Source organism: Hemicordylus capensis, chromosome 1 (genome assembly GCF_027244095.1).
Source record: "Hemicordylus capensis ecotype Gifberg chromosome 1, rHemCap1.1.pri, whole genome shotgun sequence".
NCBI classification, from domain to species: domain Eukaryota; kingdom Metazoa; phylum Chordata; class Lepidosauria; order Squamata; family Cordylidae; genus Hemicordylus; species Hemicordylus capensis.
The window spans coordinates 11467104-11483934 of NC_069657.1; the positions used below are offsets into that span (position 1 = coordinate 11467104).

The 16831-nt window shown below is 46.0% G+C and overlaps 1 protein-coding gene across 3 annotated transcripts in view; it reads left to right on the forward strand.

Annotated features, from left to right (window-relative positions):
* DAAM1 (dishevelled associated activator of morphogenesis 1) overlaps positions 1-15720 on the forward strand; it is a 254671-nt gene extending 238951 nt beyond the window's left edge. For all 3 annotated transcript variants that reach the window (XM_053272446.1, XM_053272455.1, XM_053272462.1), the window contains 3 exons: positions 1098-1229; positions 9651-9821; positions 11533-15720. In XM_053272446.1, the coding sequence (XP_053128421.1) occupies positions 1098-1229; positions 9651-9821; positions 11533-11742 (513 nt within the window). In that variant the 3' untranslated portion in view covers positions 11743-15720. The remainder of the gene's footprint in view (positions 1-1097; positions 1230-9650; positions 9822-11532) is intronic.
* Positions 15721-16831: the final 1111 nt, after the last annotated feature.

Here is a 16831-nt window from a genome sequence, read left to right on the forward strand (position 1 = left end):
CAAATTGCATACTTTCTAAAAACAGTCATTTTGAAGAAGAAAGCATACTTCTTTTGCTTTTAGAGAGTGCATGTGTACAGCATGTTGCAACCAGCACCATCTTAGAATTGTTTCCTCCTGTGTGAGAGTGAAAGAGGAGTACCTTCTCTCCATGTTGCCTAGCTGAGATGCCTTTTTAGTCTTTTATCATTTTAATCACCTGAAGGTTGCAGCCCTAGGGATTGCTGTCCCATCCCAGTTCTTCACACACAGGTTCCCTCATCTTCTCACTCCCCACTTTTAACCATGGTTCACCATGATGTCTGCACAATGAACCATGTGAATCTGAGTGTACCCAGTCACTGCACCAGAACTGGCGGTTTGGCCGGTTCGAAGGTAGGAGGGATACCTTTAAGGGCAGGGTGAGGGTGCCCTTACCCCTTCCGTCACATTTTCCCCCAGTGCTGTACTTTCAAAGGGTCCGATGGGGCAGCAGTGTACCTCCCTGCTGCCCCGTTGGACCGAACGTACCTGACACGTGTGTGCACGTTGGGCATGCGTGCACACATTGGGTGGATGCACAGTGTGCACACGCACTCACTCTATGTGTACGTGCATTGGGTACTTCCAGTCCAACAAGGCAACGAAGCAGCAGGGAGGTCTGCTGCTACCCCATCGGACCCTTTTAAAGTGCAGCGCCGGGGGGAAACATGGCAGAAGGGGTAAGGGCACCCCCCGCCCTTAAAGATATCCTCCCCCCTGCCTTTGAGCTACCTCCCACACACACACCAGTTCCGTGCACATCCCTACACCCCATGTGGCGTGGAGTTGAGACACAGATGGTAGCCTACGGTCACAAGCAGATCCCTCATGGCTGGGTGAAGGGTGTGTGATGCATGCCCTCAAACTTGAGCTCTCGAGGGCAGGCGTTTTCAAACTTGGGTCCCCAGATGCGGCTGGGAGTGATGGGAGTTGTAGTCCAACAACATTTGTGGACCCTGGTTTGAGAACTCCTGCTTTGGGGCTTGGTAGATTTCATCCAGCACCTTGAACTGCACCTGCATTGGTCTCTCTCCTGAAACAACCATTAATCAAAGTGAAATTGTTTTTCTTCTAAGGAGCTGGAATATCAGAAATCTCAGCCCTCTCATCCAGGAGACAAATTTGTTTCTGTGGTCAGCCAGTTCATCACTTTGGCCAGCTTCAGCTTCTCGGATGTGGAGGATCTTTTGGCAGAAGCCAAAGAACTGGTAAGAGTGCTGTCCTTAGAGGCCTCTACAGCCCCAAATCTTTGTTGCGCCTGCCCTTCTGGTCACAATATTCCCATTTTACAGCTGCTTAACTGAGGCTGGCGGAATGCACCTTGCCTGAAGCAACCCACTGAGTTCATGACTGAGCAAGGACCTTGAGCCTGGTGCTTTTACGTCCCTAATGCTCAATTTTCCATAGGCATTCCTCTGTTAAATTCTCAGTTCAGCCACCTTTAGCTGCTGGGCTGCCATTGGTCCAGGGCACCTCCTTTGGGCATCCCCCGTGTATCATGTTGCTGCTACTGAACATGCAGATGCTCTCAACTATAAAGAAACATGGCAGCTAGTCCTTCTGCACCTTGCCCAACCAAGCTCTATGGCATAGGAGCAATGAATTGAGGGACCTGGTTAATATAAGGGAGCTGAACAAGCAGATGTTGGCCAGTGCTGAATGTGGACATGGCCGTCCAAGGTTCAAATCCCAGCACAACTGGGGACTTGCTGTGACAGATGTCTGCTTCTGGGCCTGTTTTTCAGCCTGTAAAATAGCAATAAGCACTAGCGGTGAGTCACACAGCTGTTGTGTGACAGAGTGGAATAAGGACTGTAATGTTCTTTGTCTAGTCTGAATTTTGCTGATTACTATTGTTAAGACATGCCTTGCTGATCAAGCCAATTCTAGTCCAACATTCTGTTGCCAACGTGACCAGCCAGATACTCCTAAGACAGGGGTTCTCAAACTTGGGTCCCCAGATGTTGTTGGACTACAACTCCCATCATGCCTTTGGCCATTGTGGCTAGAGATGGTGGGACTTGCCTTCTAGCAACATTGGGGAACCCAAGCTTGAGCACCCCTGCCCTAAGAGAATGCAAGCTGGGTGTGAAGTTGATGACCTTGTCCACCTCTGGTATTGTGCCTCCGGGCATGGAGCTTCATTTAACTATCCGCACTGATAGTCATTAAATTTTTCCACATGTTCTTTGGATAGGCATCTAAACTAGTAGCCATAAGAGCCAATGTGAATGTGGTGATGATCGATGGAACTAAGCAACCAGTTGTGTGTTTGTGTGTGTCTTTATTCATCTCTCTTATGACCATGATGACGACGATGGATATATATATACCGCTTTTCAACAAAAGTCCCCAAAGCAGTTTGCACAGAGAAATAAAAATAAATAAAGAAGATTCCCTGTCCCCAAAGGGCTCACTATCTAAAAGAGAAACATAACAGACACCAGCAACAGCCACTGGAGGGATGCTGTGCTGGGGATGGATAGGGCTCAGTAAAGAGAATCACCATTTTTAAAAGGTGCCTATTTGCTCAGTTAGCAGGGGAACTGCTAACTATCCAATATTTACAACTATCTGATATTACTACACAAGGTTTGTACACAAGGGTCATCTTTGCTTTTAGCCAGAATGTTGCTTGTATTTACTGTCCTGGGCACACAACTGTAGACTGCACAAGCTTCCTGCTTAAGACGGATGAAGCCGTTTCTCCTGCTTCATAACAAAAAATTAAAAAGCAGGGGTGAGGGGAGAGAGAATTGCTAGCACATTTGGTTCTAATATTGAAGCATGTGGCAACAATAAATAACATACAAAAGCAAATCTTCAAAGAGAAGTTGAAAGTGCAAGTTTGAGTTTTATATCTTCTCTGCTGCACTACTGAGCTTTGTTGTTTTTATTGCTCCTGAATTAATTTTTTTTTAAAAGTGAGCCAGATACTAAAGGGCATTAAGCAGAAACAGAGGTGTGATTTCCTAAACATGTCAAAATGGCAGCTGAGGTTCATGAGGAGGTGGAGTAGGCCCTTGAGAGAGGATGCGTTGGTGAGGAAGACGATTCCAGCAGTGGAGTTGGAGCAGGTCAGGGCCTCGGCTCAGGATGGATCCAAGCTTAAATTGGCTTAAGTTATGCCCCAGATCAATCGGCCTCCAAGACTCCCTCCAATTCTTCTCTGCTGATAATAATATATTTTATTTACTTATTTCAAGAATATATATGCTCTTGCCTTCCAATGCACCACTGCTCAGGGTGGCTCACAGAATTCGTAAAACAGATAAAATACAAAAACAATACAAAATCAATAGGCGTTAACTAAAAACAAGACCCATTTAAAAAATTATAAATTAGACATTTAATTTTTAAAAGTTATGCATTTGAGGCAAGCCCATACCAAACAGCCTGGAGATTTCTTCTATCATTAATCCTAATTGTTTATAGGTGAATTGTTGTTTTTTTCTCTCCTGCCCTTCTTCGGGGCTCAAGGCAGCATATAGGGCTTCTCATGCCCCTTGTATTCTCAACACAACCCTGTAAGGGGAGGTTAGGGTGAGAAACAGTGACTGACTTGAAATCACTTGCTGTCTTCCATGGCTGACAAGTAAATGGGTATAAAGTGCTGTGTAGGAGGGCAGACAATCTGAACTCTGCATTTACACTGATGGGGTCTGAGCTGACAGCAGCTAACGGGGAAAGAGACCTTGGAGGTTGTGGCCAGTAGCTCAATGAAAATGTCAATGCAGTGTGTAGCAGCTATGAAAAAGGAGAATTATGTGCTAGGAATTACTAGGAAAGGGAGGGAAATAAAACTGCCAGTATTGTCATGCCCTCATATATATCTGTGGTTGTGGCCACATTTGAAATACGGGCCAATTCCTGACTAATGCCACGCTTGCGCATTAGACGAAAGTTATGCCAGTGCAAGAAGGTCACATAGCTGCACTATGTCATGGGGATTTTTGGAACTGCATTCCTTTTTATTATTTATTTATTACATTTCTAGACCACCCCATCCAAAGGCTCTGGGCAGTGGGCAACAAGTTTAAAAAACATAAAACAAACACCATTTAAAACACACTGCTTAAAACAATATAAAAACAATTTTAAAACAGTTCAGAACCAATTAAAAATACTTTTAAAAACAATTTTAAAACCTTAGAAAGCCAGGCCAAACAAATAAGTCTTTAGGGCTCCCTTAAAGGCCAACAGCAAGCCTAAACTGTGGATATCTGCTGGGAGTGCATTCAAGGTGCTGGTTTTGACCTTTAAAGCCCTTAACGGTAGGGATGGGCCCGGACCGGTCCGGAGGCCATTAAAAAAGCCTCCGGACCTGGGTGGTCCGGTTCGGGTGGCGGGGTACCTTTAAGAGCGGCGGGAGGGTTTACTTACCCCTCCCGCCGCTTTCCCGCTCTGGCGCCTGTAATCCTTAGAGTAATTGGGGTGGCAGGACACCTCCCTGCCGCCCCTTCCCCTACATTGCTTGTAAAAATTACCAGGAGTCCTTTCAAGCAATGTCGGGGAAGGGGCGGCAGGGAGGTGTCCTGCCGCCCCAATTACTCTAAGGATTACGGGCGCCAGAGTGGGAAAGCGGCGGGAGGGGTAAGTAAACCCTCCCACCGCTCTTAAAGGTACCCCCCCCCACCCCAGTGCCGGACCGCAGTTGGCGGTTCCATGCATACCCCTACTTAACGGTTTGGGCCCGGGGTTCTTGAGGGACCACCTGCTCCCAAGGGCTGCTGCCCACTTGACGAGGTCAGCTGAGGGGGCTCTGCTCCAGGTGCCGACAATGAGGGAGGCTCAGCTGTCGTGCACTCAGGACAGGGCCTTCTCTGTTGCTGCCCCCAGACTCTGGAATGCTCTCCTGGTGGCCATTCGCTCCTCGGACTCCATCACAGTTTTTAGAAAGCTTGTTAAATCTTGGCTTTTTATCCAGGCTTTTACATGATTGTTTTTATTGCTGCTTCTATGTGTTTTTACCCATGTATAGTTTTTATGCTTGTATTTTATAGATTTTAAATTAGGTTTGTTTTTATATTTTTATCTTAATATTTTTATTGTCATTTTATTGTATGTTTTTTAACTTTTGTAAACCGCCTTGAGATTGTTTTTAATGAAAGGCGGTATATAAATTCAACAATGAATGAATGAATAAATAAAGTCCAGGAACAGCAACAGAGAAGGCCCAGTTCCATGTTGCCACCAGACATATCAGTGGTAACTGGAGACGGGCCTCTCTAGATGACCTCAGCGTTCAGTGGGGATCATACAGAAGTTCTCTAAGGTAACCCAGACCCAAGCTGTTCACTCTGTATTTTGCTCAGAAACATATTGATAGCCAGGCATAAATTATGGTCTCTCCAGGTTACCCCAGAGACCAGTCTGGCTGCCGCATTTTGAACTAACTGAAGTTTCTGAACTACGTACAAAGGCAGCCCCACATAGAGCGCATTGCAATAGTCAAGCCTTGAGGTTACCGGCTGATTACCTGTGTTTTGAGATCATTCTCTTCAAGGAATGAACGCAGCTGGTGAATCAGCTGAAGTTAATGGAAAGTGCTCCTGGCCATGGCCTCCACCTGAGATAAAAGGGTGAGGCCTGGATTCAAGAGCACTCCAAAGCTGCGTTCACCCTAACCCTAACCTGTTCCTTCTGGGGGAGTGTAACCCCATCCAGCACAGGAAGATCTAACTCCCTCAAATTTCCCTCAAATTTCAACCCCCCACAATGAGCACCTCCGTCTTGCTTGGATTCAGCTTCAATTTGTTGTCCCTCATCCAGCCCATTACTGCCCATGGGCAGGCATTTAGGGAGTGAATGCCATTTCCTGATGGTGATGGTGATGGTGATAAGGAGAAATAGATATGCGTGTCATCAGCATACTGATAACACCCTGCACCAAATCTCCTGATGACCTCACCCAGCAGTTTCATGTAGATGTTAAAAAGATTTGGTGACAAAATGGAGCCCTGAGGAACTCCATATAATAGCTCCCGTTTCAAAGAGCAACTGTCACCAAGCTCCACCACCTGGTATGTACCTGAGAGATAGGAGCGTAACCACTGCAGAGCAGTGCTTCCTATCCCCAACTCCCCCAGGCGATCCAGAAGGACACCATGGTTGATGGTATAAGAACATAAGAACAGCCCTTCTGGATCAGGCCCAAGGCCCATCTAGTCCAGCATCCTGTTTCATACAGTGGCCCACCAGATCCCACTGGAAGCCTACATGCAGGAGTTGAAGGCATGCCCTCTCTTCTGCTCTTACTCCCCGGTATCGAATGCCGGTGAGAGATCCAGAAGAACCAACAGAATCACACTCCCTCTGTTGATTCCTTGGTAAAGGTCATCCATCAGGCCGACCAAGGCCGTCTCAGCCCCCTAGCCTGCTCTAAAGCCAGTTTGAAATGGGTCTAGATAATCGGTTTCCTCCCAAACTGCGTTTTGCTCGTTAGCCACCATTCTTTCAATCACCTTGCCCAACCATGGGAGATTGAAGACTGGCTTATAACTATCCATCACTGAGGGATCTAGGGAAGGCTTCTTAAGAAGCGGTTTAATCATTGCCTCCTCCAAACAAGGAGGCATCCTACCCTCTCTCAGCAATGAGCTGATGATATTAACTAGGCCACCTCCAACAACTTCCCTGCTTGACAGAAGCATCCAAGTCGGGCAAGGATCCAGAGGCTGCACTGCCCCAAGCAGCTTGTCCAAGTCATCAGGCATCACAGATTGAAACTGATGCAGTCGAATACTGCGAGAGGGATTGCTGGACTCCACCTTAATAGACTCTGCAAAAACAGTGGAGTCCAAGTTGGCCCAAATACAAGAGATTTTGTCCTCAAAGAACCCATTAAAAGCATCACAGGAGAACATAGTCTCCGGGGACTGGTTTGAAATGGAAGGAGGCTGAATCAAACTCCTCACAACCTGGGACAACTCAGCTGAATGCAAACCTACAGAAGCAATGTGTGCAGACCACAGTTGGGGTTTTTCCCCCCACATGCACCATTTTCACATAAACCATCAAATGGACTCTATGCTGTGTCCTGTCAATTTCAAGCCGAGTTCTCCTCCACTTGTATTCCAGTCACCTACCTTGCTGCTTCAGACCCCACAACTCCTCTGTATACCAAGGGGCCACTTTTAAAGCAGGTTGGAAGGGATACTTAGGAGCGATTGTGTCTACTGCCCTGATGAGTTCCCTGTTCTGGGTTCCCACCAGGGCATCAACAGAATCTCTGGCAGCACCAACATTAAAACCCTCCAATCATTTTTGGAATCCTACTGGATCCAGCAGCCATCTCGGGTGGACCATTTTAATAGGTCCGCCACCCCTGCAGGGCTGGTTTGTGGCTGTGAAACCAACCTTAACCAGGTAGTGGTCCATCTATGACAATGGGGAAACTGCAGGATCCCCCACCCACAGAATACCCCATGATCCGAACAGAAGACCAAATCGAGTGTGTGGCTGGCACTATGAATTGGTCCTGAAACTAGTTTGGATAGGCCCATAGAGTTGTCCTGGCCGCTATGAACTCCTGAGCTGCATGAGACAAGTCAGCCTCACAATGGGCATTGAAGTCCCCCAGCCCTAAGAGTTTGGGTGACTCCAACACCAACTCCGCGACCAGCTCTGTCAGCTCAGTTAGGAAGTCAGTTGGGCAGCGGTGTGGACACCAACAGAATCCCTAATCTTTCCCTAGTTCCCAGCCTCAGAAATACACACTCAGTATAAGTCAGCTGTCTCACAGGGGCCCTGGCAAGGATGATGTAAACATTTTCTTGCCCAAAAGTTCCTTGCAAAATATATGAGGTGCGCCACAGGTTGTGCAAGTGGAAATGTGTGTGCGTGAACACAACTCTAGTCTGAAAGGCAAGCTCCAGATTGGGTGCCATTTGCTGGCTCAACATCCTTGCAACCATGCAGCGTTAGGATTTTGCCACTGTGAACACTTCTGGTCTCCAAAAGGGCACCCCAGAGCTGGGAAGGTGCTGAAGAGGACAATCAAAATGAGGAGGCGGCAGGAGCGCCTCCCTAAAAGGGAGGCATTTGTGGCCTTTCATTAGACTGCAAGTGGGGAGGATATGCGAGAGGCTTATAAAACTGTGGATGATGTGAACAACGTAGATAGTTTTATAATACTAGAACTTGGGTCATTCAGTTATAGGGGCATAACTGTAATTGGTTGGACGTGTTCTAAGAACGTGAGTGGCTCCGGACCCCCTGAGAAGAGAGACCACTGAGGGCCTCTCACCCACCCACCCCTGCTCACCCACCACCTCTGCAGTGGCCCCACAAAGTTCTTGGGCCCTGCGCGCAGCCTGGCTTCCTAAGCTGTTGCTGGCTGTGGCACGGTACGATGACATCACAACCCACCAATAGGTGCCGGGCTATGATGTCGTCATACCACGCCATGGCCAGCAACAGCTTAGCAAGCCCAGCTGTTCATGGGGGCTGAGAATTTTGTGAGCCTCTGTGCAGGCTGGCAGGAGGAGGCTGCAGGAGGGGTGGGGTGAGGGGTGGCAGTGGCTGCCGAAAAATTTGCACGTGGGCCGCCACCAGCGTTGCTATACCACTGTTCAATGAAATTGACTGGAAGTAGATTCAGGACAGATGGGAACGTGCTGCTTCACGCCATGCATCATTTATTAAAATTGTTGATGTGGTGATGGTCACTGGCTTGTGGTGCTTTAAAAGGGGATTATACAAATTCATGGAGGAGGAGAGGCCTATCAATGGCTGCTATCCATTATGGCTCTGTGGAACTTGCATGTTCAGAGGCAGTAGACCCCTGAATACCTCTTGCTGGGGAACAGCAGCTTGGGAGGGCTATTGTTTTCATGCTTTGGTTGTGGGCTTCTCGGAGGCATCTTGCCACTCTAGCAAACTGAATGCTAGACTGGTTGGACCTTTGGGGCTGATCTAGCAGGGCCCCTGTGTGTTTAGGGAGCTGGACCCAAGTTTAAGTCCAGCACTCTGCTCACTACACCAAGGGTTCCCAACCCTACCAAGGGCCATTTTGGCTGGGGATGATGGGAGTTGTAGTCTCTCTCTTCACTAGACCATGCTAGCTCTTGTTTGTTTGGTTTTCTGGCTTGTTTCTAAAAGCATACCAGGGTACTTACCAAAGATAAGCGAATAGATCCCTGCCCAAAGATGCTTACATGGAAAAGGGAAGGCAAGAAGGAACAGGGAAGAGGGAAAAGGTGAAAGCAAAACTATGCACATGATGGCCATTTATCTTTATTAATTAGGTAAATTAAGCAAGACTAAGTTAACAAATGAGTGCGTATTACTTTTTTCTCAGGATGTCTTTCTGGAACAGTTCTAGGATCAAAGAACCTTACAGTTCCCTCTTGTATTTTGTTTGTCTTCATTCTCTTGTTCACTTTTTTCTGATACCCGGTGCGAGCCCAAAATTTGCGTCCTCTGTTGCCCAACTGTGCCCGTTTTCCTTTGCTGTTCCTCCACCACTTTGAACTCTTGACTTCCAGGCATAGTCTGGCTCCTTCTATTACTTTGTTCAAATGCTTGTTACAACCCAGATGTTTCACTGGACAGAATATGAGAGGTTATATTGAGGGAATGGAATTTTGCAACAATCTTTGATTATTTTCTTTCTGATCTTCCTCCAGTTCACCAAAGCAGTTAAGCATTTTGGAGAAGATTCTGGTAAAACGCAGCCAGATGAGTTCTTTGGGATCTTTGACCAGTTCCTTCAAGCTGTCTCCGAAGCCAAGCAGGAAAATGAAAACATGAGGAAGAGGAAGGAGGAAGAGGAGCGGCGAGCACGTATGGAAGCGCAGGTGGGTCAGAGGAACATATGCTACTGCTAACCTCGTGCTATGTCCCTGCAGGGGAGCTGCTACTAAGCTGTCCTCAGTGTGACCTTCGTGATGCATATCTGAAAAGAAAGTCTATGGTATAAATTGTACCACATATGATGGCTTTAAGAGGGGTTTGGATAACTTCATGGAGGAGAGGTCTATCATAGGCTTCTAGTCAGAGGGCTACAGGCCACCTCCAGCCTCAAAGGCAGGATGCCTCTGAGTACCAGTTGCAAGGGAGTAACAGCAGGAGAGAGGGCATAACCCCAACTCCTGCTGTAGGCTTCCAGCGGCATCTGGTGAGCCACTGTGCAAAACAGGATGCTGGACTAGATGGGCCTTGGGTCTGATGAACCAGCAGGGCTGTTCTTATGTTCTCATGATATGGAAAACTGCCTCATATGATGTCAGACCATTGATCCATCTAGCCCAGTATTAGCTGCTCGAACTAGCAGCAGCTCTCTGAGGTCTTGGGCAACACTAATTATTGGGGATAAGAGTTGGTCTTGTGGTAGCAAGCATGAATTACCCCCTTTGCTAAGAAGGGGCTGCCTTGATTTGCATTTGGATGGGAGATTACATCTGAATGCTGTAAGATATTCCCCTTAGGGCAGTGGTTCCCAACCTGGGGGCCTCCAGATGTTGCTGGACTACAACTCACATCATCCCCAACCACAGTAAATTGTAGCTAGAAATACAATTGCATCTGTCTTCACGGTGGAAGATAATGACCATATACCCTCTCCAGAATTGAGCTTTTCAGGTTTAGCAGCTGAAGGACTGGGCCAATTTGAGGTAACAAGGAAAGATGTTCTAAACTGTCTTTAAAAACCAGAAATTAACAAATCGCCAGGGCCAAATGGCACCCACCCAAGAGTTCTGAAGGAACTCAAATGTGAAATTGCTGATCTCCTAGCAAAAATATGTAACTTGTCCCTACAATCAGGCTCTGTACTAGAGGACTGGAAAGTAGCCATGTGACTCCGGTGTGATTTTCAAAAAGGGATCCGGGGCAGGGGGTGCCGGGAAATTACAGGCCGGTCAACTTAGCTTTGGTGCCAGGTAAATGGATGGAAAGCATACTTAAGGACAAAATTGTTAAACATATAGAAGAAAAGACCTTGCTGAAGGAGAACCAGCATGGCTTCTGCAAGGGAAAGTCTTGCCTCACTAACCTTTTGGGGTTATTTGAGAGTGTCAGCAGGCATGTGGATAAAGGTGATCTGGTTGACATAGTACACTTGGACTTCCAAAAAGCTTTTGACAAAGTTCCCCACCGAAGGCTCTTGAGTAAACTTATCAATCATAGGATAAGGGGCAGGTTCATGTGAGGGTCCGTAATTGCCTGTGTGCCTCTCCCCACACACATCTCGCAATGGAAGACCATATCGTCAACATGAAGTGGAATTTTCAGTCAAGTTCATATGGGCTGGGAGGCAGATAGTATTCCTCTATTCAGTCTACAAAGCCATTTTCCCCTGTAAAAGAGCAAGTCTGTGATTTGGGGATGGTGGGATGGGGAAATACTCCTTTCTTCCTGGTGTTTCCTCAGAACATCCATTGACTATCTGCCCCCAAACCGTCTTACTTCCATGGGTGGTAGTAGTTGCAAAGAGGACTTACTGAATGCTTCTTTCTCCAATATTGAGAGCCCTTGTTAAACTTTTCTTGTCCTTCCTCCTCCATCCAGCTCAAAGAACAGCGAGAGAGAGAGCGCAAGGCTAGAAAGGCGAAAGAAAGCAGCGAGGAAGGAGGGGAGTTTGATGACCTAGTCTCTGCCTTACGGTCCGGCGAAGTCTTCGACAAAGACCTTTCCAAGCTGAAGCGCAATCGCAAACGCATCACCAACCAGTTGGCGGACAGCAGTCGTGAGAGGCCCATCACGAAACTCAACTTCTGAGTCACTTTTTTTGAAATGAGCATTTTAGAAAACACTCACCAGTCATTTTCTTGAAAAGGCCCAGATTTTTCATCTTCTGCCTTGTCAACCAAACAGTGGCACTTTCCCCCTCTCTTGTTTTGTGTGTATGAGTTGATGGAAGTATGTGTGCATATGTGCTGTATATATACAAGTCTGGTTGTATGGGTGGAGATTCAGAAGTGTGTTTGTGCGCACGTGTAAACATACAGAGGCACTTCTGTCTGAATGAGTGAGTGTTCCCTTTCTTTTCCGTCATCCATGGTGACGTTTCCAAAAGTAGCTTTTTCTCCGCTGTCTAAGCACAAACTTTGTGGAGAGAATGAGAAGGCAAAAAACATTCCCAGGAGAAATGAGAGATGTTGACCAATAACTTTGTACATTAGCTCTAATTGTGGGAGTTCGTTTACCTTGGTAAAAAGGGAGTTGGAAAAATGGGGGTGGGGGGGCAAAAGGGATGCCTGTTTGCTAGATGGCACAAAAGCATCCTGACTGGGTTGGATCAGCCTTGGGGGATTTCTCACCACTGGGACTCGCAGTTGCTAAGAGTTTATTAGCAACTCCTTTTGTTTAATCTGAACTGAAAGTCTTGTTTCTGTTGTTACTCAAAACTTGAACATCCCTTGTGATTGTGCTGGCTCCATTGTATTCCATAACCCCCTTTTGGCAATTCCTCTTCTGTTTTGTATCAAATAAGATATGCCTCTCTTCCAGAAGCCTTGCTGGAAGAAGAAACCTTCTCATGCATAAATAGAACTCGCTCTCTTTCTTGCCTGAGACCAATGGGGACTTTGGGGTGGGGTGGGGTATTCTCCCCCCCCCCATTTCATGGAACAAAGAGCCTATGTTTTACTTCTGTTCATTGTTGTTTTATTTTGTTGTTTCATTTCTCTGTCCAGTGGGACAAACTGTATTCTCTGTAAATATAGCTCAGAATTGACTGTGGCCAGTTTCATTGTGACATTCAACCGATGCAGGATGATTCCAGGAAAGAGTTGCGTGGCTGGACACACATGCCCCGCTGGATTGGACACAGTCCAAAGAGCCTTTACCATGCCTGCTAGAAGCAGGCATGTATACAACTCAGTATTTGTAGTTTGGTTTCCAATCCAGCAGCCTGCTTCTCCTCCTCCCCCCCTCAGATGGGCCACCTTTGGTTTAGCCAGTCTTTGGCTTCCTGCTCAGTGGGGCGCGGGCTACTGGGATGAAGACAATAAGCATCGATCTTGGGATGGGACAAATGGCGTTGCTTGCTCCCTGATGATCCCATGAATTGGGAACTGGAGGCTGGGGCTGACAGCCAGTGGAAGTGGTGTTTGGCTGTGTGTGCTCTCCATTTGGACAACATGCTTGCTCCTGACTCATTCCTGGGTTGCCCTGTGTCTAGAACAAGGTTAGTAGGGAGCAACATCTAGAAAAGGTCATATAAGGGGTTGGCCTTGGAGTCTGTTGAGGTCCAGGGGAGAGATTTAGGGACCTAATAGTCTATAGTGCAAAGTAGCAGAAAATGGCCAAGAAAACTGTTTCTTGAAAACATGCTTTGCTTTTTATATTTGCCTTGCAAATTGTAAGAACTACTGCCTGTCAAGATGTCAATCCAAAATCACCTAAGCCCAGATTGCTCAGGGAGTAATAAATAATTTAAAAATAGTAATACAAAAAATTGGAAAACAAAAAAAAAAGCCAATATTATAGCATGGCTTAATATTCTTAAATTATAGAGAATATAGAGGACTGTTACTTTTTTGTTTTGCTTTTATTTATTTGGGGGTTTCTCTCGAGTAACTTTTATACCATCTGAAATTTAATGGGGATTCTCTTTTTTTCTTTCCTTTGAAGATGTTTAGTTTGTCCCTGTTGCACTAGATAGATGATGCTGTTTGATTTTCTCTCTCTCTCTTGTAAAGGATGTTAACTAGTGGGGTATTGAGATAGTATTTCCCCCCCCCATATGTACTGTACAGCAAATGTGTGGTTTTATATAAACAAGTTTGTACAAAATACAGTCCTTGGATCTTCCCAGATCCCAGTGCAACATGAAAGCTGTGAAGATCACTCGATAGAGAGCTGTCAAAGAGCGGTTTGTGTGCGTGTGTATCTAGGTGTACTTCTCTTTTTTTAAAAATGATTTTCTTTTTCTTCATTACAACTTCTGATGCACCCGCACATGCAGAGGGCTCTTCAAGTAGCTTGTAAAGCAGTAAGAATGCAAAGCTGATGCTCCAAACCTCTGTGGAGTGCAGCTGTTCAAACATAGCACTTTGCTTCAGACAAAAGAAAGCAAGTTGATCAGAACTGTTCCTTAAACTAAAGTGCCTCTATTTTTATAATTTTTTTTTTAATACCTGGAAGAAATTTGGTCGGATAAGATTTAGGAAGCTGACTTTCAAAAAGGGTCCAGACTGATCAAAGGGTTGCATTTATTGGAGTGTGTGTTTGTTTTAAATGTGCTTTGAATTTGAAAAGAGCAGAAAGGATACTGTCACAGACAACATTCAGTCTGGTTGAGGGGACTTGTTCTACAGCCCAGCAGTTTTGGGATGGCATCTAAACTTCTTGTGGCCAGTCGTGAATGCGTCCTGGGGAAAGGCAGGTACCTTCCCTCCCCCCAGGACAACCCTGCCTTCACTTCAGGAAGTCTATTGTGTTGAACGGGTGTTGTGCACCCATGTGCGGCAGCCAAGTGGACCAGCAAGGACCACAGTGGGCTGAGGTATCCTGCAGTTCTCCATTGTGGAGATTAAGACTGCTGAATCAGTATTTCTGGTCCTCCGAGGGAGCCATCCAGAAATGCACGAAATGCTGGGGGAGCATTCAGACAATTCAGTGTTGCAGCAGGTGCAGCTCCTAGCTGTCACTGTTACACACGTGCCGAGAGAGAAAAGGCAAGATGATCTAAGAGCCTGTGGTAGAAATAAAAAGTGGGCCATGGAATCATTGTGGGGGCGGGTTGCATTGCAGTTGGCTAGCGTAACTGGACTAAGTGTGCAAGAAAGCCGTTTCCTGAATGCTTCCTTCACACAGCCAGCTTCTTCAACTGTCCCATTGGAAATAGGATAGTCTCATTTGGGATGTGGCTATGGGATGAAGCACTCAAGACAACTCTTTTCATCAGGAGTTTTATCAGGAGTATTTCAGTTCAGTGGTTGGGAACACAATTCTCAACACAGCCCTACAAGTGTGTCTGATTTGGGGCTGTAGGTTTTGAAAGGTCATCTATAAAGATCTCAGCTGATTCATTCAGGATTGGTCAGAAGGCACCGCAAAGTACTCATCTGGACCCAGAGTGGATCTGGATTCACAGTCAATGGTATTGCAGGGGCACATTGTAGGTGCTGTACTGGAACGTCCCCAGGCATTTTGTGCATTAAGAATCTACCTGAGTCAGCTTGACTATGACTGGGTTGTGTTTGTGCTGTACAGAGTGTTAAGTGTTCACAGGAGAGTTTGCATCTCTTTTTCTGCTCAGATTACTGCATCTCCGTGGATTTCCAGGAATCCATGCTGCATAGATTGCAAACCGGAGAAGCTGGGCATTGGTGGAAACCATTCCTTGTGCTTCCAAGCCATTCTCGCTTTACAACAAGCCTTGTTTGTCCCGTTTCTGCTGTGTTCTTTTCTTAAAAGAGTCTGTGTGCAGGTAAATTCCATGTGCCATTTGTTGCAAATTGCATTTAGACTGGTGCTGGTGGAAGTAGCCACTCTCCATTTTGTGTTAATCCCCCCCCACTTTGTGTCTCTCCTGGGTGTGTAATTTAAAAAAAAAATATGCCAAAAAAGAGACGAAAAAAGTGATAGTTTGTAAACTGAAGTATACTAATGTAGCTTAGTGGTAGCAAACAGTTTAGTGGTCCTAGGTGCAAGAATGTTTTTAGCTAGCAGGACATGCTGTGTATGTTATGAGACTGTACATTTTTTTATGACATGGCAATATGCAATAAAGAGTGTACATAACATGGATGTGCAGAACTCTTTGTAGAAATTTATTGTAGGCTTTAAGACAGAGGATGGGTTGTATCAAAACCATGCTTCGCAAAAGGCACTTTCACTTATGCAAGGAAACCAGTCAGTCGTTGCCACTCCCACTACAGCCCCTATCTTACACGGTAACATAGGAAGCTGCCTACTACCGAGTCAGACCCTTGGTCCAGCTAGCTCAGTATTGTCTACAATGACTGGCATCAGCTCTCCAAGGTTTCGGGCAGGAGTCTCTCCCAGCCCTAGCTGGAAATGCCAGGGATAGAACCTGAGACCTTCTGCCTGTAAGCATATGCTCTACCACTGAGCAATGGCCCCAGGAGAACATCTTACAGCAGACGGTGCTCACATGTTAGTCACCCATCCCGATGCAAACCAAGGTGGGCCTTGCTTAGGAAATGGGACAATGAATGCCTGCTATCACAAGACCAGCTGCCCTCCCACAGACCAGCTCTCCTCCCTGGTGGGCTCTAGAGTATAAACGGGAGAAAAATGATGCAGCAGCAAAAAAGGAAAGAAACCCAAAGGTGCTGAATAGATTGGTATTGTCTTTATTCTGTTTAGCCGGATGTGTTTTGAGCACTGCTCTTCCTCAGAGGCAACTGTAAAAACGTTTAACATATGAATAATCATGACTAAAACTTGAATAACTATAAAAACTACAAAACCCTCCATATACAGAGCATTAAATCATCAGTGCATAACCCTGCGAGTTTAAACATTGTTGACAAAAGGTTTTGCTTATACAAATATGCCATTAAAAATCAAACCATGTATTGCTAACTCTAAAAGACATTTCCAACATAAGTCGCAATATACAACAAAACAAAGCTATTTTTAAAACCATACAGTGGCACACCAGCCTTTATAAAATCAAAAAGATGAGAAGGGAAACTACGAAGCAGCTCTAGTAAGCACTAATTTGCCTACTCTCCTTTCACTATCCCTACAGCTGGACTAAATTTAGTCCAAATTGGTTAGGCTGTTCACAAGCTAGCCCACTTGCGCCTCAAACATTCATGCATCCGCCATCTTGAATTGGGGTGGATGACATTATCACAAACTGTGCATTTGAGGTGTCCCTACAACTGTA